Source organism: Copidosoma floridanum, unplaced genomic scaffold, assembly GCF_036245765.1.
Source record: "Copidosoma floridanum isolate Cflo_tuat_1 unplaced genomic scaffold, Cflo_Japanese_pri ptg000021l, whole genome shotgun sequence".
NCBI classification, from domain to species: Eukaryota; Metazoa; Arthropoda; class Insecta; order Hymenoptera; family Encyrtidae; genus Copidosoma; species Copidosoma floridanum.
Genome location: NW_028321898.1, coordinates 22,505,001 through 22,529,796, shown reverse-complemented (window position 1 = coordinate 22,529,796; position 24,796 = coordinate 22,505,001). Strand labels below are relative to the sequence as shown.

The 24,796-nt window shown below is 47.0% G+C and overlaps 1 protein-coding gene across 1 annotated transcript in view; it reads right to left on the bottom strand.

Annotated features, from left to right (window-relative positions):
• The window catches only part of FoxP (forkhead box transcription factor P), a 193,532-nt gene that overhangs the window by 60,018 nt on the left and 108,718 nt on the right, over positions 1–24,796 (bottom strand). Inside the window, exon 3 of the mRNA XM_089594431.1 lies at positions 6,490–6,624. Within this exon, the coding sequence (XP_089450557.1) occupies positions 6,490–6,624 (135 nt within the window). The remainder of the gene's footprint in view (positions 1–6,489; positions 6,625–24,796) is intronic.

Sequence of the window (24,796 nt, the reverse complement as noted above, 5' to 3'; positions counted from 1 at the left end):
ATACGCGAAATGTGAAAGCATTGGGATTGTTGTGTGTACAGAGAGAGAGAGAGAGAGAGAAAGAGTCCATAGCACACGTGTACAACCTACTCATGTATCGAGGGCATCATTTGCCAGCCCGTGTATACTGTGTACTATTATTATGAATAAGGAAAGAAAGAAATACAGAGAGAGAGAGAGACGGGCGCCAATGTGTATTACCGGCGATCGTCTGTGTTTTTTCAGGCTTTAATTTTTTTTTTTTTTTTTTCTTCCTTCTTTTCCATTCGTCCCTCTGCTCTGTTTGTTTTAATTGGTCTCCCCGTGGGTGAACGCCGTACGCACCTACATCGAAGGATCAAGCTCCAGAAATGCCTGCTCGACCCACATACAACGTGCAACGATCTTCACGAAATATTGGAGGAAAAACTTAAAAAAAAAAAAAAACTTTCAAACTGAAAAATTTAAACAAAAGCTGTGTGCAAGCCTCCAAATATTAGCCCCCCTCCCTGCTCGCGGCCACCTCCGTCAGGGAGAAAAAAGTACGTATACATCGAAGCACTTATGTCCCCGCATAGCTCCAGAGAGGCACCGTCAGCCCTTTCGTTCGGACCGACCATTGCTGCACATGCAGTTCCACCGCGGTAAATATTGAACCGATGCTCTCTTCTTCACGTATCGGTTGGATGGGGGATGGGGTGTACATACGTATCCTTAAAAGCTTTTCGTGCGCCGCGAGGAAGCGAGTCCCGGGCGACCAAATTGAATTTCGGGGGTCAGGGGGGAGGGGAGGGGCTCTTTCTCCGCGCGCGGTGGCCTCCGCTGTTTAGATTCCTCGCGGCGGAGTTGTTTAGTTTAGAGGAACAAAGAAAACATCCGCGTGTTTATTCTAGCCGACGCTCTCTCTCTCGGTGCGCCCCCCTCCCCCCCAACGACTTCCTCCTCCGCTCGCTCCCTCGCTCTTTTCGTCGCAACCTTCGACTTCTTTTCATGTGTTTAATACCTATATACGTGCTAGATCTATACATGTATATGTGCTCTTCCTTTCTTTCGCGCGCACCAACGGTACACGTATATCCCTAGTTCCGTGGAGGAGCCTTTATCCGCGCGGGTGAAGCTTGTCGTGGGCAAATTCTCCGGATTCTTCAAAGTTTGGCGATATACTTTTGCTTTGGCGACCGGTGGGCCTGAAATGTGTGTAAGGGTGAAATCCATTGCGTGGGCGTGGGTATAAGTTACGGGACACGACTCGTCATCATCATTTGGATACACAATTGTTCTTCTGCATAATATAGGTAAATCGAGTATAAAATACGAGACTCTTACGTGGTGTGTACTTTATAGATAATCAGAGAGATAGAAAGAGAGTAAACAACGGTATGGTATCTTGAGAAAGTCATTAACACATGTAATGTAGATGAGCTCGCCGATCAAATGGGCGATGTGAGTTTGGATGTTGTTACAAAAGTATATGCGTACTGTATCGTGTAATACAATGTTGTTCAAATAAATGGGTTAAGACGACGGGGTATTGCATCATCGTAGGCAATGTATAAACTGGCGGGCTCTTTGCGAACGATTTCGAGGTGCCATCCTCACCTGGACAAACACCCTGTTTGCGAGTCTGTTCAAACAATACATTGACGAGATCGCGCTCTCGGTTGAATTTCCAATATGGTGCACGCAGAGTCGCCCGTACCGGCTCTCCGATCCATCAGACCCTATATTATGTACCAGTGGTTTGGAATACGGTTAACACAATCGCGGGTGAAATCGGATGGAGTTTCACACGGAAGGACGAAAAACTCGATACCCCCGGGAAAAACTAAAAACATCGAGTCACCCCCGCGTCCCGGAAACTCGAGTCGAGGCTTTTCCGGTCTCCCCGCTCGGTGATCTAATTAGAAAAAAAAAAAAAAAAAAAAAAAAAAAAAAAAAAAAGCGTTCCTTCGCGAAGGAGTAAGTATACGGATGACACCGCGTCGTCCAAAGCAACGGGGACCTCCCAAGGCGCGCGTGTACGATAAATAGAGCGGCATGAAGTTTGAGAAAACAAGAGGAGCCGGGAACAGGAGTGAAAAAAGAGAGAGAGAGAAGGACGGCTCCTTGTGTTTCCAAGAGAGAGAGAGAGTCCAGGGAGCCAGCGACGCAATTTCCAAAATAAACGCGCTCTCGCTCGCTCCCTCGGCAAATAATCATCTCGCGTGCTTTTAATTAAGTTCCCCCGTCCCTTTCTTCCGCCAAAATCATCCCTCGCCCGTTTCCCGGGCTGTGTATGTGTGTGTGTGTGTACGCGTGTCGATATATATACACATGCGCGCGGTAAAGATGTCCTGCGCGGAATTCCGGAGCTTTTCCGCCCGGCGCTGTTTGCCGAGTGAATTAGACGTGCCGCTCAACGCGTGTTGCGACGAGCGCGTGTGGTTTGTCGAGAAAAGAAATCGTCGAATCTCTCGGCCACCAGCGTATACATGCAAAAACTATGGAAAATTACGCAGTGAGAAGGAAAATGGTACATAATATGGCCTCCGCAACCGAGGGAACGGGCCACATACATGAAGCAGGTAAACGCGTGTAAGAGCGGTATATATCTTCCTCCCGAGTAGATAAGCCCGTGTGAGAAAGGGAGACGCGCCAAAGATAAGAGAGCGAGAGAGGCGCGACAGAAGGTGCAGTGCACAATAACGCGATTCATTACAAAGACTATAGGTGTAATGGGTATGGTATATATATATACAATATACGGCAGGAAACGTGGGTCGTACAAGCGTATGCGCTCACGTGCGACGATTATTGCGCGCTCGGGTCACACGAGAGAGCAGAAGGGCTGTAAACAAAATCGTACGTGCGACTAGACATCGTGGATTAATCCTAGAAGCGCACATGTTTTAAGTAGGAGGTTTTTTTTTTTTTTTTTTTCTTTCTTCTCTGATTTGCAAAATGTTTGGGAAACACGTTATATAGGTACATGCCGATTTTTTCAACACACCGCACAATAGCTGAAACATCGATCGCGAGCTTCGGCTTTCAATCGAACGTGTTATACTATATATATAGCTTACTTCCAGTATTGTATCCAAACTTTGGCCAATTTGAGCTGACGGTGTATTATATATATAGAGCGACAAAACGCAGCCGATTTATCGATATCTGTACAGCCAACGCGACGGGGTCCACCCTTTTGGTTGGCAGCATTGCATTAGCTGCACAGCGATCCTTGGGATGTCTCGAGGTTGCCCTGATGCCTATACACGCCGGAGTAAATTGAATTTGGACGTGGCTCCTCCGAAACTGATAGTACGAGTGTATACGTTGTACCCACCGCACCAGCCAGGCTTGACACCGTCTCGCGCAAGCTCGATTAGCCTTTATTATTTAGGACCACTGAACTCGCAAGCCACGCTCCTTTCCCCTCCTGTTCCAGGATATGCGTAAACACTCGGATGGTAGAGGTGCTGTGCTTTAAAGGTTTATCGGACAATCTTTTATTTTTTTTCAAGGTGAAGCGAAACAAAGGTCAATACGAGAGTTACGGCGAAGAGAAATATTTCGATGAAACGAAGCTGTATTTAGACAGACGAGCAAACTCGCGGATGTACCGATACCAACTCTTGAAAAAAAAAAAAAAGAAGGGATACTTTTTATTACATCTCTGGCGAAAAAATTTGTACACGAGCCGCTGCGTTCCCTGACACTGGGTAAATAACAGTAGCCCCGGGAGATTTACGTGTAACACACGCTTGTACATGGGTGCGCAAATCAAATTAAAATTCAGCCACTGCGCGAGCAAAGTATAGTACACACAAAAATAAAAACGTGTGTGTGTAGGTACGGGGAAAAACGTTGCGCTTTACGAGTACCTGTACCGTTTGATTGCGAGAAAGAGCCCAGCGGAGATTAAACACGCGATTTTTGTACCGAAACTTCTTTTTTTCCTCCGATTCCGAGAAAATTTTCCGCTCGACGTGTACCACAGTTCTAACGCTCCCTTCCCTGTTGGGGAACGCGTTTTTTCACCGCAGCCTCGGCGCTTGATGAATTCCCCGCGCGATAATCGCGTACCGATTTTCCAACGAAACATACCGATCGCCGGCTGATGTTTACCGAACGTAATCTATTTTCGTGCAAAACATGTATGAGTATTTTAAAAAGACGAGGAAGAAGAACGAGCTAGCCCCACCCCTTGAAACAATAAACGCGCATGTGTGGAAGAAACGAGAGAGGGAGGGCGCGCGTGCACGCGGTGTATTGTTTATATTATCGAAAGTACACACGCGCCGTACGTTTTTAGCGCTCATCGTTTTGTTTTCGCTACAGCCGATAAACATTGCCGGCTCGGCGCTTGGTGAGAGAAAAAAAAAATCGGTTGGCCAGCTCGAACCCTCCTCCCCCTCCCCCTTCATTGATATGGGCGTCTAAGAGAAAAGTTCGCAACTACCCTTGGGGGAAAGTCTCAAGGTCGCGATCGAGTGTACGTAAGTGCGTTTGGGGCACTCCGTATTGTCACGGATCGTAGGTGAAAGGGGAACAACACGACTAGGCAGCTCCAAAGTTGAGCTAGCCACCCTCGACTCTTGTCTACCCCCTTGCCCTTAAATTATAAACAGTGTCTATGTATGTATCCTATGGCTATATGGTTGCGATCGCGCGTTCGGCTCCTTTGGAAACTATATACTATATTATGTTCGAGGGTGGACTGGGTGTACACATGTATGTATATGCCATTCCATTCAGAGGAGACTTGAATCCCAAGTTGGCTCTTTGTCATAGTTTTGCTTAAGTTTCCCTCTTCTCGTCACTCTTGGACGTTTTTTTCAGTATAATCACTACACGTCGAATTGCTCATGGGACGAGAAATCGCGGTAACGTCTCACCACCCACGCAACGCGTGTACACTTCTCGATTACGGTAAGGAGAGATCGGTTGGCACATGTACACATATGTTTTCTCGCGAGGATGGTATGCGAGACGAGCGCACAGAGTAAGTGTATACCTATACAATAAGTGCCTCCGTTTTTCCAAGTACATGTGCGTGTGCAGTATAATTACAGGATCAGCTGATGATTGTGTCAACCCCCCGACACATAATACCTCGTGTATGCACGCACGCGGAGCCAGCAGCACCTCTCTTTCTCCATGGAACAAAAAATGTATGTATGTGAGGGTGCAACAAATGTACCTAGCGTGTAATACTTACGCGTCCGGGAGTGTAAGCGCCAGCTGGCACCGTCTAAATTGTAGGCCTTCCCCTCTGCCCTGTACTTTCCGACGATAAGCGAGTAACAGCGACTAGTACATATAATATTATATACCTACTACTCCGGTTACGAGTCAACAGCCATGAATGCGCGATAGCGTCGTCGCCGTGTGTTCCGATGAACGTAAATTGATATACTTATATACTTGGCTACTCGTAAGTACACGGTGGTTATATATACGACGCTTTACCCTAAACCTCGTAGGATAATTTGCTGATTTTCGGCTAAGCTTTTTTTTTCACAATCCCCATATCTAGTCCTCCTTTCCCCTTTTGTTCCACGTCTCTTCTCGTTTCCGCGGTTCATATAATATACACACGTGCACGTGTCAGCGAGCCGTTAAATCGACGCGGGGTGGTTTCAAACTCAATTCAAAAACGCAAAGGGCCCATCTCTCGCGTGAAAAAGCGTCTGTTTTCGGCACATACGTGGCGGGCTTTTCATTTGAAAAAAAGGCGTGGGAGAGCCGCGCTCGTGTGGCGAACGACTCCTTTTTTTAATTTTACTTGCTCGTATATGAGCAGTATCGGAGCGAAGGGCGTTTTCGATTTTATACGCCGCTTATGAATAATTTGATTTAGATTCTCGCCCGTTCGGTGTACAATTCTTGCAATTGATGGTAATACAAATAAGTTTACGATGCAAAATAATCGATCAAACTCGTTTTTTTGTATCGTTTCTCGATATAAATTCATGGAATCTGTGCCAAGACGAGAGAATTCGATTGCAGTCGAGATTTTGCGAAAAATTTAATACAAGATCAACTTGCGATTCTATAAAACTTTAATCGCGGTGTGTCTCTCGTAACTGCATCACGTATACGTTAAAGGCATCGATTTTCTGTTAGGAAACAAGAAAATTCGATACTGCCAACTCCGGTATTCCAGAGCAGTTTTCATTATTTAACGAAAAAAAAAAAAAAAAAAAAAAAAAAAAAAAAAAAAAAAAAAAAAGAATGATCAAATTATTGGACCGAACAACAAGCACAATTAAAATGAGAGCGTGTCGCAACGATCTTCTCCGCAAACACTGCGATCAGCGACCCGAGCGGTATGATACCTGTTGTTTTGGCCTCGTTTCCCAAATCGGGGCTCTGATAAAAGATAAAAAAAAAAAGAGAGGAGGTGTTGCTTTTTTTTCATTTGTTTACCAAACATTTTCGAGCAGCCCAGCGGGAGCTCTCTACTGTATAACCGATATCTTAGCATTGAAACGAAGAAATATAAAATCGGCCATCATACTATCGGCTCACCTGATCGTTATCCTGCTGATCTTGACCGTAGAGAGACGCGTCGCCGTTGGGCGTCGTCGAGGCGGAGGGTCGCTGGGACGTTGACAAGTTTATAGCTCCGTCACCGTCCGTGTCATGGTCCATTATGCCATCGTCCTGCAACGAGAAGCACCAAGCCCTTGACTTTGGGAGGAAAAAACCCTTACACCTCGAGTTTCGATGGAAAGAAAAAAAAAAAAAAAAAACTTGTGCAAAAACACACCAACACGAGAGTAATAATTATATATTTCTTGAGCGAGTGACGTGCGAAATATATAAACTTTGGTCCGAATGAATTCAAATATTTTGAAGTCACTCGGTTATTGATTGTTTGCACGTGAGGAGGCGCGTTATTGTTCTTTCTTTCGAAAGCGCGCGTTCAACCGGGAGCAACAAAATAATTGCACCAATCGTTTCCGCGCTTCGATATGATGATGTATATACATATGTTTAGCGAAATTTTCGTTTGCTCGCTGTTTACGCACCAGGTTGCAATTTTTTAAAACAATTGCGTTAAACACTTTTTTTTTTTTTTTTTTTTTTTTTTTTAAATCGACGCACTTTTACGTGTCATCGATGGTGATGATCGAGGTTCGCAAAATCGTTCCCACAGCTCACGATCGGTGCACCACTTTGGAAACCCTTGGGGACGAAACCATTCACTTTTCCGGCACTCCCGCGCTCACTTGTCGGTGCCATAAATCCTTGCACCAAGAAAAGTGCGAAACAATAAAAATCTCAACACTTTCGACCACCCGAGCGCAACCACCCCATCACCGCGTGGTGCGGGTATGTCACTGTCACGTGGACGGGGCCGTTACTTCACCAACCCACCCCCGCGTCCAAAGGCAGGATAACGCGAGCTAAATCCACATACGAGAGAACACACGTTTGCGGGTGAAAACTTACGGGCCATGTAAACGCGGCACAGCGCTGCCGAGGACTAAGCAACACTAATAAAAGCAGCGCTCCGAGAGTCTCGCTCGTGTTGTACCGGCAGCCGAACGAAAAGAGAAAAAAGGAATGAGAGAGAGAGAGAGAAAGAAAGACAGCTGGGATGGATGGATGGATGGATGGATGGCGCGCACGTCGGGGCTGCTCGTGTGTGTGTGTGTGTGTGTGCGTTGCTTATTGTGTAAATATAAACAAATATCGCCGACCAACAGGCCTATCTCTCTCTGCTTCTTTTAGCCTCCCCCCCACCGATGCTTTGCCCCCTGTCATATCTTCTCTCTCTCTTATTCGTTTCTCAGTTCTCTCTCTTTCTGAATGTGCGTATAATGTATATATATATTATACGTGGTGTTGCCGGCTATGTACACATTACCGATCGCACACGTGCTCCTCCACCCTACATACACCGTGACTCGATTCTCTTTCTCTCTGTTCTTCTTGTTCTCGTTTTTTTTTTCTTTTTTCTTTTTTTTTTTCTCCGCCCGGTAGGTATATAGGCTTGTCAATGACCGCGCGCGCCGTGAGACTGTATGGCTCGAGAGAGAGAGAGAGAGATGCTGCCTCTCCGTATGTGCTTATGCTTGTGTCCCCGATGCAGGTTATTGTTGTTTTCTTCTTCGGCCTCCCCCCGTTGTTTTTTCTCCCCGCCCCGTGTCACCCCATCCTGAAAGCCCTTCGCTCCCTTTTTCGAAAATGCAAATCCGCGCGCGGGACACTTTTTTTTTTTTTTTCTTCGTTTTTTCTACATTTATCCTGCATCATAGGTATACTTAAGTAACATTTTAGCGTGCGAAAACACCCAATCAAGGGACGGGGGGTGGTATCGCAAACGGCTCTTCTAATTAAGAAAAAAAAGTAAGTAGACATAATATAAGTACACAGTGACAAAACAACGGGAGGGAGCGAAGCGGCAAAGGTTTGCTCATACCCGGGGTTGTAGAATGTGATGAAGCTCAGTCGATCGTTGTAATGATTTTTGTTGATTTTCAATGCACGTTCGCTCGTAATCGCAAACTACTTGCTTGTAATGTATTTATATACTGGGACAGATGACATATATGATGATGATGGACTGTTGCAGCGGCTCCCCATGGCAGATGCGAGAGAGACCGCTCTGTTTACACGTAACGAGGGCACGATTTGCCCCGTGGGGGGTGGGGGATGGGCTTGTGATAGTGGTACACCGTGTGTTATTGGAGAAGGAGCGAAAAATCGTGGTTTTCCCTCCCCGATCGGGAGCTATATGGGTTCTGAAAGCGGCCTTTGACAAAACCTCCAGAGTTTCGTCACGGGGACAAAGCAAAGGCGGGGGATCGTGCGTCATTTAGTAGTGCTATATGTGATAATTTTACACAATCCGATATTTATACATGGCCTATCGTACATTTTACGTGCAACCGGTACACAGAGCGCATTGTTCCTCGCATATAATATATGTATACACACGGGCACTTGACGCGTCAGAGACGAGGCATATGTGTATGAGGCTCTGGTGGATTGAGACTGAGCAGAGCTCGGCTTCTCGCTTTTTCTTCGTCTTCGCCTCGCGATGGGTACATATATATATATACATATAGGTACGCGAGTGTTTGTTCAATGGGAGCAAAAAATAATACAACGAAAAAATCGAAGGAGAGGAGGAAAAAAAAAAAAAAAAAAATTTGATGCGAGAGAGAGAGCGATGGGAAATTCGTATATATGTATATGTATACAAGTACAAAAGAGAGTTCGTGGAATATACGAGGCTGACGCGGCTTTGGGTGTATACGTCGAAGGGGAGAGTTGTGTTATTTTCTAATGCACGAAATGCATCTGCTGTTTATTCACGAAACAGGTTTATTTATAACCCCACGCGAGTAAACGTGGAGAGATCGGCATCGGGAGAGAGGCGAAACCGAGAGTATATGTGTTGTACACGTAGGGGGTTTTCGTGTGTACGTGGATAGTTGATCCGGCGATGGGCTGTATTTTCGGCTTACCGCGGGTTTACCTTTATAGTTTTTTGCGACTACTCATGTGGTTTTACATTAAATTGTTGTTGCAAGCTCCGTGCAAAACTGCCGAAATTGAAGGACGTGACGAAAATCGCTAACTAGGCAGGTACGTGCTCTCGAAGCGTCCATTCGCGTACATACCTATCCCTCGAGAGAGAGAGAGGCGTACATTACTCCCTATAGGTTGGTCTTTTCGGTCCCTTTTTCGTTCAAGCACCGACTGCCCAAGATTTACAGGTACATATATATATATATATATATATATATATATATATATATATATATATATATAAACGCGCGTGTGTGTATGTATGGAAAAAGGAGAAGAGGGTCATATAGAGAGGGAGAAGAAGTAGCAGAGCAGCCCAACGCCGCGGTCCTATGACAACAAAAAGCCGGGGCAAAAATGGGCGGCGTGCCCATACGCGCTGTATACACACACGCGCGGAGTAAAGCAGCCGGGCCCTCGTTGTGCGTGTGTACTAAATATGTATTTATTAAACAAACAACGGCCCCGTCAAAGAAACCCCACACCCGAGCCTCTCTCTCTCTCTCTCTCTTCCCAGATATCCGTGCCGCTCGTCCGCGAGGAGCAACTCGTTTTTTTTTTTTTTCCATTTCGAAACTCTTGCCGCTGTCGACTCCGTTTTCTCCGAAATGTTTTATCAGAAGCGGGTCCGAATGTTTTTTTCGAAAACCAACAATTGCCCCTTGAACGCTCCGCTACCCGGCCTATTTGTTCGGGCGACTGTCTCGTACACATGTATATACATATAGTCTTCACTGATGTATATTTCGGGAGAAAAGCCAATAATTGCCGAAGAATCAAGTTAAGCAACTGCATTGGGGCTACATACAGTTTGACGGTGAAAATAAAAGAACACGACAGAGTTGCCCCGCAGAGAGAGGGGGGGGGGGAAAGGAGGCACTTAATCGCGCGTAAGGAGCTTACACGGGGACCCCAATACGGATCCTGCGCGCCGTATACGACAATTAGTCGCGAAAAGAGAGCCATGGGTGAGTATACGAGTGTAGCGCCTGCAACAAAGACGACGACCCGTTGCGTGGTTTTCTCATGGGAGCAAAGAGCCAAACAATGCGCCCAGGAAGGAAGAGAGCCTATATAGCCAAGCTGGCCCAAATTACCGATGCTCGAGAGAATGAAATTGTCGGTGACGACTGCATCGGCGAATACATTAACTTGTCATTCCCTTCCGCGCGGTGATTCGGAAGGTATATTAATATAATGTGCGTGCGTGTGTGTATTTACGGGGTGACGGGAGTCAGGGCGAATGAGGCGGAAGGTGATCGATTTATCGCTGCGTACTGGATGACGCGTGAGCGAGAAAACACAAACAAAATCGGCAACGAGGAGCAATTATTTTTACCGGTCGTAACGAGAGGGGGGGGGGGCACGGTTGGCACTCGAGTGATTAGTCCGAGAGAGGAATCGGGCCTTCCACTCGATTATCCATTCGCACGTTCGCTGACGCGCGTATCACGCCTGCCTGCCTTGGTAACAATAAAACGCCCGTGTGGTCCCAGGGCGCGTCATCGCTGGACCGTGACCGCGTTGTGAGAAAAGAAAGGGAGAACTCAAAGAATTGTGAGGGGGGGGGAATGGTAGGTCCACGGGGGCTAATTTGGCGAGTGCGAGAAACACACCGGGAGGCAGCCTCGAACGAAAAAAAAGGGACTGGCGTACACGTACGTGTGGACGGTCGAAGCGAGAGATAAATTCCTCGGGTGCCTCTACACCCGTGATACACACGTGTATACGTGTTTAGCGGGCGAACGTGTTTGCGTACGAACGAACAATTTAACGAAGTAAGGGGGGAGGGGGAGAAAAAGGGAGCGCCGTCCCGGTCTCTTTTGCGGAGAAAAGTAAGAAGAGATAATGCCGCGCGTCGTCACGTGAAAAGGGTGGAAACGTCCCCCCCCCTCTGCCTCCGCCTCTTTATATGATAACAGTAGAGAGTGTAGCAGTCGCTGGCGCTTCTCCTTGTCTTCCCCCCTTCTAAATAATAAACGAGAGGATTTGAGCATACACGCGTACGCGGAAAAATACTTGAATCTGAGAAATTAGCGAGAAAGAGAGGGAGGGACAAGGTCCCGGAGCGAGCAAACGAGGAAAGGGTTGGTAAAGGGGCGAGCAGTGGCGTATAGCCCCGAAAAAGGGGTTGAATTAATGTCGCGATAAATATATGATTTAAGGCGGCTGGCCCTCGAGCTAATTTTTTATCTGAGAAGCAGGAGGAGGAGCGGGCAGGGCTCAAGAGGTATACGCGCGTCCGAAAAAAACGGGGCTCGACGACGTCGGTGGCGTCGACAAGTGCCTACGTGCGAGGGACTTTGAGATTTTTTTTTAATGAGCTCGTGTGTTTTAGATTAATTGGAAAATGCTTCCACCGCCGCCAGTCGGACGACTGCGAGAGCCCCTTCCTTCCCTTCTCCTTTCCAACTTGGGCGAGTTCGTTATCTGGACATTACGTTAAGTATTATTTATAGGCTGGAGCAGCCTTTCCTTTTAAGTGTTTTGCTCATTAGAAAAACAAGGGGAAAAAAGAAAGAAAGGAACATAAGTAACGGCAGTACTGCACAAAGAGAAAAGAAAATCTATTTTGACACCACGAAAGAAAAACATTTCGTTAAGGGTTGTATTGGATTCATTGAAAAAAAGGCTCCTGAAATAGATCATCCATGTACCATATAATTGGAATTTACTATTTTTAGCGTTTATTCAGTCATTGGGGTGTACACGACGTATACCGTGTTATTCTCGAACATGAATCACATAACGGCTTGTCATCTGTAACGATGAACTCAGTAGGTACATGGTTTGAACTTTCGGCGATTAAGTTTTGTTGTCCATTGTTCTGCCACGTACTCTACTTGTGACTGTGACTTGGGGATGATTGATAATTGGGTATGTTGCAGCAGCACCCAAATGCGTTTTGTCGTTACAACGCTTGAAGTAAAGAAAGTAGCAAAGGGATAAAGATGTGTTTGAAGAAAAGGCGATACGAGCCACTTTTGCCTGAATCGCTAAATATTAACGAGAGGTGATACACGGGTGGGCAAAAAAGGGAGGCAACTCTCTTTCGTACTTTTTGCTGCTACCCTCCTTTTTCGCACCGAGTTAATTATTTATCGGTTGTTTCCTTTTGTTCTTTCGTTGCTTTCTTTTCCCCTTACCTCGTATACCCATACGAAAGTTTTTCAAATAATCGCATAAATATTTGCCTATCGAATTGTCGTTACTACACCACACACACACACACACACGCGCGGATATATATGTGTTATACATTCGACAAAAGCGGCGGGGAGTACCAATGTTTTGAGATCCGCGCACGTTTGTAAAACGGCTGACGTTAATATTCCAACGAATGAAAAATCGCGCGTTAAAAAAACGAAGGAAAGCGAGAGCCACTCTGCACACATATAATATATACACGGCTTTATTCGTATTTCGCGCGAGCGTCAGAGCAATACCGGTACACACGTATATACCATATATTGTACACACATGGGCGGTGCGAAGATGACACCGGACTTTGAGCAGCGCAAGGTATATTGAAGCAAAAAAAGAAAGCCATACATCTAGTGCAGCCTGCGGTAAAATGTAAAATATACTATACACGTGGTCGGGTACGTTTTCTATTTATATAACAAACGCCGCCGGGGTGATCGCGTGTTGTATTTATAGACACAGGCCAACCGGTGACAAAGCGAGCTGACCAATCGCACGGCGTTTATGTTATTTTAATTTTCCCTCGATGCGAAACCATGTGACTTCACGGTTTACACGACTCCACGAGAGTCTTATACGACGAGTCGGAAAAGTCATACCCCATGTTACACGCAAGATCGGTATTAACACAATGGGGAGCGCAAACTAACGCGTGTAGGTATATGAAAGACACGCGTGAATACCAGTATATGGACGCATTTTCTTCCAATTATCTTTGACCGGATATCGTGTCCCGGCTGTGCGGTAACGAAAGGGCCGGTGCGACCCGCAGATATCCGTCCCGTAGCGTAGAGGGGTGGGGGGGGACGAGCCGGTTATATCAGCAGGTCGCACGTGTAATGTCTTTGTCGTCATTATCGCGAAGAACAAACTCCGCGACCCACGTCCCTTACAATGCCTACACGCGCGTGCAGTAGAGGTATACGTGCGTCTGTCAGGCAGTAGATTTGCTTCCTCCATATTATGTTATAATATATACGTATTGTACCCTCGGACCTTTACTTTGCTGTGCGGTGTGGAGGAGGATAATGGTGCTCCCGTGCACGCGCGTACATGGATGAATTATTTGGTACTACATGTGCAGTGGACAATCGGCGGATAGGTACACGTTATCTATTTTCTTTTCTTTTCAAGGAAAATCACGGTAATGACGATGCGAAGCGAAAACGCATCACGAGCAGTTGCGTAGACAAAAGAAACGACCCCGAAATAGCCCAGTGATTCGGAGAAAATTCGTAATGCCCAGTTGGCGGTGTGTAAGGGGGGAGGAGGATGTGACCGGAAGCCTCGGCTGACGCGTTTCTACGAGCTGCAGCGTCGGCACTTTTCGTATTAACCGTGTAGGCCCTGGCTGGACATTAGAATACGGAACTGATATATTGCCACGTTGCTCGTCCCTTCGGCCGCACACGCGTACATATATACCCAGGGATCCCGCGAAGAAAAGGAGTCGGCGTGTGTATACTTGTAGGCAGCGGAGGCTGTACGCGGAAAGGGATCTGCTGGCCCTTTAAACATGACTGCCCACGGCCCACGTATCTCATCGCGTTAGCCCGTCCTCTGCGGGGCCTCGTAAAACACTCGCCGCGAGACCGTTTTAGATTTTTCTTTTTTTTTTTTCCCCAGAGCATATAGATACGCCAGTGGTGGGGTTTTGCATGGAGATGGACGATGATGGTTTTTTGCCCAATCAGTCCTGCGTGTACAAAGGGGCGCAATTCAACATCCAAATCGAGTCCACTGGAAACAGAAGGGGGCCAGCCGAAGATATTCTAATAAGCTGCGAAGCGGGTCCAGGCGAGGCGGGGTAAAAAAAGAAACCCAATGGTCCTCGTGGCTCGTCATTAACATGGGCGAGTGGTGTCGGTGTCGCTTTACGTTCGATGCTTAAAAGCCGCGCCGAGGGTTGATTTGCTTCTCAAGACGCGCTTTCTCGGCCTTACTTGTCACACCCTCGGAGTTGGGATTGGCTCCGATGTGGTGGCGGGGCGACTCTTGTTTATCGGGAGGGAGAAGGTACACTGGATTGTCGTGGAATGTAATTTTTTTTTTCAGCGCGAAGAGAATTGCCAACTGGGGGGGGGGGGGGAGGAATAAAAAGGCCAGCTGGTTGACGAGTTAATCGAGGGTCGTCGGCCAGGAGGTGCAGTTGATAATATCGGCTCGAGACGAGAGCGCCGGGGAGGAGAAGAAGAGTGTATAAGCGTAAGGGGGGCGCGATTGGCTGGCTGGCTATTGTCGGGGTGGCGTAATGCTGATTGGATTCGAGGACAGGAGCCTCGCGACATTAATCCAGAGCGTGTCCTTTATTATGGGCCAGGAGACCTTCTCTCCCTTCTTTTCTTCTCCAACTTTTTTTTTTTTTTTTTTTTTTTTTTTTTTTCTCACAGAATGAAGGAAGGAAGAAAACGAGGGCCGTTCTACCCCGTTGGCCCGGGATAATGTTGTACGGGGTATGAAGTATCGACGGAACTCCCCAACCTTCTTTTTTTTCTTTCTCCTTGGCTCCCATCGTTTTTGTTTAAAACTGATTGAAACAGGATAACACGATTGAATTAAGCATACTGTCTGAAACGCCTCGGCTGATATTTATTGCCTTGCACACCGGATAATTTGCCTTTTTCTTTGTTTTTTTTCATCCCCTCGCTCTGTATTTTTTAGACGTGAAAGACGCCAGCAATGCGTATAGCCCCTAATGTGTACATGGGTACCCAAAAACGCGGGTAAAGAAGAAAAAAAATAGAGAACATCTCTATATCTCGGGAAAAAATTGTCCGGCTGTATCGCAGAGCGGCGCTGGACAAAAAACACATCGTGACGAAAACGATCTTGCAGCCAGCGGCCAAATCTCCGGCTTTGGGGTGGAGAGGAGAAGAAAAAAAAAAAAGTATCCAAGAGAGGGTGGCCGCGCGTAACGCCTCGAATTAGATGGATGATGTCCCGAGCCGTATATGTATGTACGTGGACAGCGGCCGATAAGGAGGGGCTGTACGGCGGTGGCGACGCGTCGCTCAGTGTCCGGCGAAACGGAGGAGGAGGAGGGGGACCGTAAAGAATGGATCGAGCCGAGTTCTCTTTGTTTAGCCGTTTACGGTGGAAGAGATTTCGCTGCGGATTGCCGTCCTCCCTTGGCCACCGACACCATGCCTATACGTGTATAGCTATGGGGCACCAAGTGGCGGGAGGGAATTGCACCCGATGTGTTTCGGCTCTCGCCCGGGGGGTGTGCGTGCCATACAGCCCAACTTGCTCTTTTTTTTTTTTTTCTTCCCTCTGGTGGCTTATACGAGTGTTTTTCACAACTTTCTTTCATCTTGGATTATCTTGTTGCAAAGGATGCGTATACAAAACAAAAACCCCCGTATGGTGTATAAACCGGTGAGTTTTAGAACTCCCCTGCCCCCCACAGTCTCCGAGAAATAGGGTCATTTGCCGAGTTACGATCGGCTGCTGCAATGCCCCCCCCCCCCTATGCACACGTACCTATATACAGCCGAGGTGTGGACATCGGCGATCGAAGGCAGACGTAAAAATAAAGATCGCTTTTTCTCCTTCTCAAGGATATACTTATACATTGTGCCCGGGTTGGGCGCGCGGGGAGGGCATTTACAGCCAAGAGACGGAGCGCATTTATAGCCCAAGCCTCGGATCTTAATAAAATCTCCGGCTCCCGAGGACTCGGTTCTGCCGCGGAGCCGGATAAGAAAGTGTCCTCGAGTGGAAATATGCATGCAAGGTGGTGCTCGTATACTCTGCTTTAATTAAATCAAGTTTTGCTCTGGACGCGTTTGAACTTTTCTTTTTTTTTTTTTTTTCTCGCCTTTCTCGAGGGAGAAACAAGCGTGTGTCCGAAAGAGAGCGGGGGGTAAACCTCTTAAGCTTACGGAGCGATAGAGCCCGTCCGTGGGTTGAGCTTTTCAACCCCTTAAGGACAGCTCGTGCACCCCGGCCAACTGCAGGTATTCGGCAGCCAATTACAAGAAGATATCCTCTTCGCTCCCCGGCCGGCTAATCCTATTACCTACATTAGCTCATTATTGCGCGTGTACATGCGGAGACCATCTTCGAGGATATTCCCCCCAACCCTCCCCGTGACCATTGCGGTCATAACCATGACGACTGTGCGCTCACTTGCTGGACAATTTCGGATCTCGTTATCGCGGGGATTTTTCAAAGATTTTCCACTTTACAATGCCAAGGGGACCGCCGTTTCTACCGATGTGTGTATATTTATTGTATCCTGCCTCGTCCCCCCAATCCCCCACGTGTGTATGTATTCCGAGATTTTAGTGTTTTATTATGTCATCGCGTACGAGTTGATATTTAAATGTCCCGAGCGGACGCACGTGGAAAGCCAATAAAAACTTTTTGATCGATACGGCCCCATAAAACCCCCACGGGTTAATAAAATTACGCAAGAAGATGAAGAAAAAGTGCCCAAGATTTCCTCCCCGATCGGAATGATGTGTGCGTGCGTGTATGGTTAATCGCCTGTTTTCTTTACGATAAATATTTAAATGGCACCCATGGTTTTATGGACTCGGCCCCTTCCCCACGGTGTGGCCATAGAATATCAATTATTTATAACGTGACGAGCTCTGAGGGTAAAAATTTGTACGTTTTCGAGTTTTTCGCTTTTACGGCTGAAATTTATCACGGGGGATTGAACAGTCCATAAACGTCTGGTGTACATGATGGACGACCGGCCGTCAGTGGCTTGACCGCTCCATCCGAACTCGGAATGTACGGGCGCGTATACAGGGGGTGTAAAAATGACGGAGCGTTTTGTCGAGCCGCGGATTCTAACGTGATCATCTCGGCGAGTGCTTCTCTCGAAGCTGTACATATCCGATTCCTTTCTTTCGCACCCCCCCCCTTTTTTTAGAAGGAGATCGTTCCTCGACTTTGACGGGCATGGGGTAATTTCACGGTGGATGGAGCGGTGGAAATTTTCGGGTTAGGTACACCGTGCGAGTAAAGGCGCTTTTCATCACTCGAGAGATCGTCCAGTTTTACGTAACTTTTGAGGATGTGCCAATAACCCGAGAAAATTAGTACAGGGTAGAGACCCATCGATTGTCGGCATTGTCCGGAAAAACGGCGGCTGTAAATTTTCGTGGAGGAAAAAAGAGCTCCGACGCGCTCGTGAATCAGACGAAACGCAGTGGCGAGCCCCCGGAAATTCTCCCTACACATCCTCGAGAGGAGAGCAAAAGTTGCAAATCACCCCAAAGTGCGTGCGCGTGTATATTTATCGTGGGAAACGGTCAGACGCCCTCCCTCCGCCGTGTCCGAGTAAATAAAGTATCGCGCCGCACTTTTCCCTGTGACGCATGATTTTTTTTTTTTTTTTCCTCCTAGGTATGCCTTATACATACTTGGGATTGAGCGAGTAATCCCTCGTAGCAACGCTGTACTTATCGGCAAATTAATCCGCAACGCTTATTTGCATGTACAAGGTATCAAGTATAACGGAGGAAAAAGGAGGGGGAAAAAGCTGCTGACCCTAGAATTTTCACGCGTCCCGAGCCTCCTCTTTTTCTCTCTCTCTCCGGTGATTTATGAAGTCGCTTCCTTTTCGGCGCCTCCTCCATTGCCCCCCGTCTTAGCTTGTACTACCCCACCCCTGCCCCTTGGTATCTTACCGATGAATGTATACGCAAAAGGGAAGAAAAAAGAAAGATGGAGAAAAGAAAAAAAAGAAAATAAAACAAAAGAGCCGCGCTATCGGAAAATCGGCGCTTCGTATCGAGAGTTAATGCGCTCCCGAGTGTAAGTCGGGCTGTCGATAGAGTGAGTCCCCGGCTCGGCTCTAATGGCCGGGATTTGTTTATATTTATGGCCCGGGACGGAAAACTCGGCGAAGCGCTTCCCTCTCGTGATCAGATACCACGGAATAGGTATAACGCGCCGAGGTAATTTCTTCCGGATAATACGAGCGCTATACGGTATAAGCTCTGCGTGCCTCCCCTCCCCCCCCCCACCCCGAGAGTCTTGTATTACATGTACCTATATGCACCACTGTTTTTTTCATTCCTTTGCGAATGCTCTTCGAGGTGGTAAAAATTTTAACAACAGCCGAGGAGAAAGCCACCACCACCACAATTAGTCGCGCGAAAGTGCCTCCGTGTATTTGCAAAGACACTGGGGCTAGGGTGGGGCAGGGGGGGCGTCAATGAATGGGAGAGCATGGAAGATGAAGAAGAAGGAGGAGAGGACCACCACCCCCCGGCATCCCCTTCGTATTCCAAAGGAGAGGCATTACGCTCCGCTCGTGTAATAAACGCGGTGGCAGCCAGGCAGGATGAACGTCTGTCAGTCTTTATCCTCGCCCCTCTCCTTTTTTTTTCCTTTTGGCTCTCGAAGCGAGCACAATCGGCCGTGTGGCTTTTGCGAGTCGCACTTATTTTCGCCTCACTGCCTGCCATGTATATGTATATAATATGTACCGCAGCTGAGATGAGCACTTGCATGTGTATACATGGTGTATTGTTTTGTGAGGTGACGCGCGCGGGACCCTTGGAATGGTAAATATGTTTTTGTCGATGGACGTAGGTGTAACGAAATGAATGCACGAGGCGTGAGTGAGTATATGAAAGCATTTTGTAGAAAAGAAAAGAAAAGAAAAAAAAAAAAAAGTTAAGAGCGGAGAATCGCAGTGTCGTCAAAATATAGTTGCTCCCCTTGTCCTCGTATATTTCTCCATTCGGTGCAAAAGCCGCGAAATTCATTCCGCCAACCCTCGCGATTACTCGCGCTTTTACAGCCAACCGAGAAGGAGACGCTCTGCTGAGTAAGACGAGCGAGAGATGAATAATGTATCGAACGGGCGTGCACGGCTGCGTGCAAAAGGTCGCGGAATACGTCGTTTGTTTTTTCTTTTGTCGAGGTTGTGGAGACGATCTAATTCCATTTTATAAATTGCGGCAGACGAACACGCTGGCAGAGGGAGATTAGTCGAGCTTCAAACATAAACTTGGCGTGAAAAATCGTTGGAACAAGATGTTATTGCTGTGTGCTTATGTCGTGGATGAATTTGGAAATGTCCCATTGTCATCGTGACCCTTTGCGAAACCGATAATTCGTAGGTACTCGTTTTTATGAATGTAATGGCTTCGGTCGACCGTACCGATGGTAGGGGGTATCGATTTGTTTAAGCCGGTATTTTCGCAATGAAATAAACAAAAGCTCGCATTTTCAAGTACACACCCGTACCTCGACGTACGATAAATCATTAAAAAAGAAAGGAAGAGAGAGAGAGCTGTTTAAGTGCCGATAGAGGCGTTCAACGGAAGAAAGCTCGCGCTTAGGGTATGAAAAATTGCCGCAGCTTCCCCCTTCGAACGCGTCCAATCATTCCCTTATTACGCTATCGATACATTACACCTTATCTCCTCTTTCTCCCTCCTATGTATACGTACACCCTAGCGGTGGTATCCCTCGGTACAATAGGTGGGTGTACCACGTCTGTCCGTATAGGAAGAGAGACGCGTCGATGTCGGGATTATGCGGCAATTTTTCAAGCCTACGGAATAATTACCCCACTCTCCTCTTACCTTCTTTTTTCGCGAACAGGCGCCTCTTTTCTTTCCAATAGGGTGCGTATGACTCGAGACTTGACAACGTGACTTCCCGCGGAAATTTTGGAGAAAAAATCTAAATAAAACAGTCGGAGCAATTGCACCAGAACTGTACGTTTACCATAAACAAACGAGTCGAAGCTAAAGTATATATACTCGTATATACGTATATTCCGGCGCACGAGAACAAAAACGTATATATGTGTAATTTAATATTGATAATAAAGTTACTCCGAAGGCTACGTAGCGTCTCGGAAAATCATGTAATTAATTTAAAAGGACCGCCTCCCTTTTCTTATTCATCCGAGACGCCAGAGGTATCGGAATATCCATACTGCACGCCGCATCGCTTGACTTTTATATAATACATACATATCCGCAGCAGCACTCGAGCTCCATATATCGACGTGTGCGCTAATAAATAAATCAAGTATCGATCACCGTATTGCCTGCGGTGTAGTAGTGTGTGTGTGTGCCTGCAGGTAGGTAATGCGCAATAATTATTTTCTTCGACCGAAATAACCACGTAGCTGCCTGCACATAATATATTGTATCTATTGACTAACGATGTTAAGCACCGACATAGCAAAAGACGAAGAAAAGTCTAAAATCTCCCAGGAAAAGGGAGAAAGTGACTCTTTCCTATCGAGTTGGAAAAATTGCGTCGATTACCCGCTGATTTTCTTCGAGCTCGGCAGTGCATAGGATTACGCCAAGCCGCGAATGCTGATCCCTTTCGCTCGTTTCGCGGGTGGGGTGTTCCTCCTCCTCCTCCTCCTCCTTGCCTTTAATACCCACGGCCTTACCACCCAAACTCGGAATAACAATGAATTTCTGATTTCCGACCTAAATCTAAGTCTCTTTCGGCCTCTAATGGTCCACTGTATATTCAAGGCCGCCCTTGAGAGCCTTTGCCATTTACCTTACCCATATACTCTGGGTCAGGGGGGGGGGGTATATTAGGCTAATGCGGGCTTAGCGACCGGGCGTCTTTTAATTTCCCTCTGGTGGTGTTACGTATCGCTGCCCGACGCGCGTATTATTCATTGGTTTGGAAAAACAAAGCGCTTTGGTCTTTTTCGGGCCGACGAGGGACTCTGCAATCAGCGTTTGCACCGATCGGGAGCTAAATATTTAATTATCACCGGGTGAGCAAAGCACAGATTGGAAAGTCTCCCAACAAAGACCCCCCACCCCCCCCCACTTCTTGGTTCGTTATTCGAGGCGCGACTTGCTCCCCCCCCAACCCCCGTCTTTTATGTCCTCCTCTTCTTTCTACAAATAATAATTCCTCGGCATATTTTCGATCATCGGCCAGCCAAGTGTAATCCCACCCCCCCCCCCTTTCAGCTGCACAGTCCGTTAAATCAGGGGGAGAAGCGAGAAAGTGCGGGCTCGAGGGCTGATTTTTCCCTTTTGCCTCCGTTTAAAAGAAAGCGGGACAAACAGACAGCAGCCACCCCGCCGGTACGACCGACGAGGAAATGTAAATTTCCAGGGCCGCCTCGCAGAATGGATGTATAAGGGCTGCCCCCTCCCCCCTTCACCGGTGACTTCTTTAAATTTCACGTGCCAATTGTAAACGCTCGCCTGCACTTTGCTCCCTCCCCTTTGTGCCCCTATTGCTTTTTTTTCGCTCGGTGTCTATCATATACACGGTGCAGGTGTATACATAAAAAAAAAAAAAAAAAGAAGAAATTGTCAATAAGCGCGGAAGAAAAATCTTGGGCAAAAGTGACACCCCGTACGTAAGGTATTCTCTCGAATGTCCCCGCAGTACGCCGTGATCCTACCCCCAACCCTCCACCATATATAGCGAGGGTATGCCGAGCACGTAACAAGGAGGCGAGCGGAGGGCCGGCCGTGGAATCTTTCACTTTATACATCAGCCCCCCCCCCTTGTGCGCGCGAGACACTCCTGCCCGCCTTCCGAATATCATCCTGGGTGGACTTTGAATTTTTCAAGGGGTTCGACAATTTTATTCCCCATACGCGTCCTGTATACATCGTTAGAATACGCGGACCCTCGGCACCCCTTTTTTTTTTTTCTTCAATTTTGCTTCGGTGGTTTCTCTTCTTTCGCTTCCGATTTGCTTGACACTTTTTACACCCCCTACACATACACCAAGGTCAGAGGGTGGCCGCGTCGGATACTTTTGGTTTGGACTCTCCGGTGCTGGTATGCCCGATAAATTTCAAGCATCTCTCTTTCGCTTGTACACACACACACACCTAATGGAGCTATCGGTTTAATGAAAAACCAAGAGCGCCGTCGCAGGTAAAACGCGTGAACGGGCCGGCTAGTCGTGCGCTGCGGAAAAAGGACACAGCGGGCGAGCAACAGTGGCTGAATAAACAACAGAGAGAGACGGGCTTAATAAACGTCGGCGTCTTTGGAAAAGGGCCGGTTTCCTTCCGATCCGCCACCTCCTCCTTTATTTCGTTTGCTCCCCCCCTCCCCCTTTCTTTCCAGGCCCGTGGACAAAATTCAAAGCGCCTGCGGGAAAAACTTTCTTCACCCTTGCCTCTCTCGCTTTTTTTTTTTTTTTTTTTTTTTTATTTTCCTTTCTCCCAAGTTTTTTCATTGCCAACGCGCGAGTGTCTTCCCCGGGTGGGTTGGGGGTGAGAAAGTGCCTCGTCCGTATTTTTCTTTTGCAGTGCGTGTATATACTACACCCGCTCGGGTATTGTCTTCTCCTCCTTCATTTTGCCGAATGCTAATTTTTTATTTTTCGCCCAACTTTCTTAATAACGCCAGCTGCTTGACGCGCACGGCCGATGAAAACTTTTTTTTGTTTCATTATTGGATCCAGGGGGCCCCTGGCGCGTTTTACCAACCTTTTTTTTTTTTTTTTTTTTTTTTTTTGGCTATCGGAAAATGGCACGGAGCTTGGAAAAAATATGGCATTCCGGAGGTGTTGGTAAAATCCATGGCAAAGTCAACCAACATACCGAACCACCGAATGTGTACTGCGACGAAACAAGAAAAAAACGACGCGAGATGGTCACCATCGTATACGATGCGCTGCGCGTCCCACCCCCTTCCCAACAGCGAAGCAAATATTTGTCATTTGTCGATAGCGTACATCCCTCCCCCGTCGATCGGGTGTTTGTGCTTATTATACTTGCCCGCGGGTTTATCGAGGAGATGGGTATATAAACTGGCGGCCCGCCAATTAAAATCCGCTCGCGGCCTCGCCCAAACAGCGACGGCACAGGTGCGTATACATATATTGCATATTGAATTCGATGACGGAACGCCCGCGCGTTTGCCGGAGGGTATATTACGTGTGTCGATGACGCCGGCCGTGTATACACGAAGCTCGCATTGTTCGCGCGCTCATATATATACATGAATCCCCGATTTGTGGGATTTGCTCGCTGTGTGTACAAACAGCCTCTGGCCGTTAAGGCTTTTGTTTTTTATTTTTTTTTTTTTTATTTCCACGGCCGATGATGTATACAATGAGATGAGAGAGTCAATTGTTTCGGGGTCGAATGTCGAGAATCAATCGTCACAATTTACCACCTTGTTTATTGGAGCTTTGTATACATTTGGGTGAGTCATATATACATGCAAGTGATGCGAATAGCGTAATTGCCGAATAGAATAAACGAAAAGTTATCAATTAATGACGGAGTACAACTATGAAGATGATTTTAAACTATTGGAAGCAACAATACGAGACGTTGGAAAAGTCAAGGCTCACATGTTTTGGTTGTTTTCACTTAATGCTTTTAGTTAAAAACAATTAGTTAACCGAAATTCGATTATCACTGTAAAGTTGGTGCACGTAAGTGAACTCCCCAAAAGAAGAGAAGAAAAAAAAAAAGTTGTTACCAGCCTGTCAACTGCGTAAGAGAGTGATTGTAAAAAATGTTGCAGCCCGAAATGAATACTTTGCACGTCCAATATCGCCCCATATGTAAGAAGATCGTGTGTCCGTTACGAGCGTCCGGCTTGCTAGTCATCGTCGTTTCCATATAAAACTCAGTGGCCAGAAGACACCGATACCATTTTCTCCCCCCTCCTTTTACTCATCTTTCCCCCCCCCACTTTCGTATACGGAGGAAAGGGAGAGCTTGCCGGGCACGCGACGCGATTTGCATACGCTCGCAAAAATAAAGAACGCGTAGTATGTGTATACCGTTTCTTGCTCGTGTACCTTACACCCACGAGGTCAGAAAAGTGCAAAGAACACGGGTATAGGCGGACCGAAGACAAAAGGATACAATAAAGTATAAGCGGGGCACACTGAGTTGCACAGCGTGAATTTTTTTTTTTTTTTTTTTCCTCACGGCCTATAACTACACGCACATGCAGGACTGGGCTATCGATACGCGTACAATATATCACGAAACCATATCCCCTTGATTTTCTCATCTCTTTGACCCTGTATACTGTAAGATAGCGCGAGGGAAGTTCGGTAAAAGCCGATCCTCTCCTGACATTGTTATTTCTAACGGGGTATAAATATCTTTGAACGGCTAATTAAAAATTGATTGTA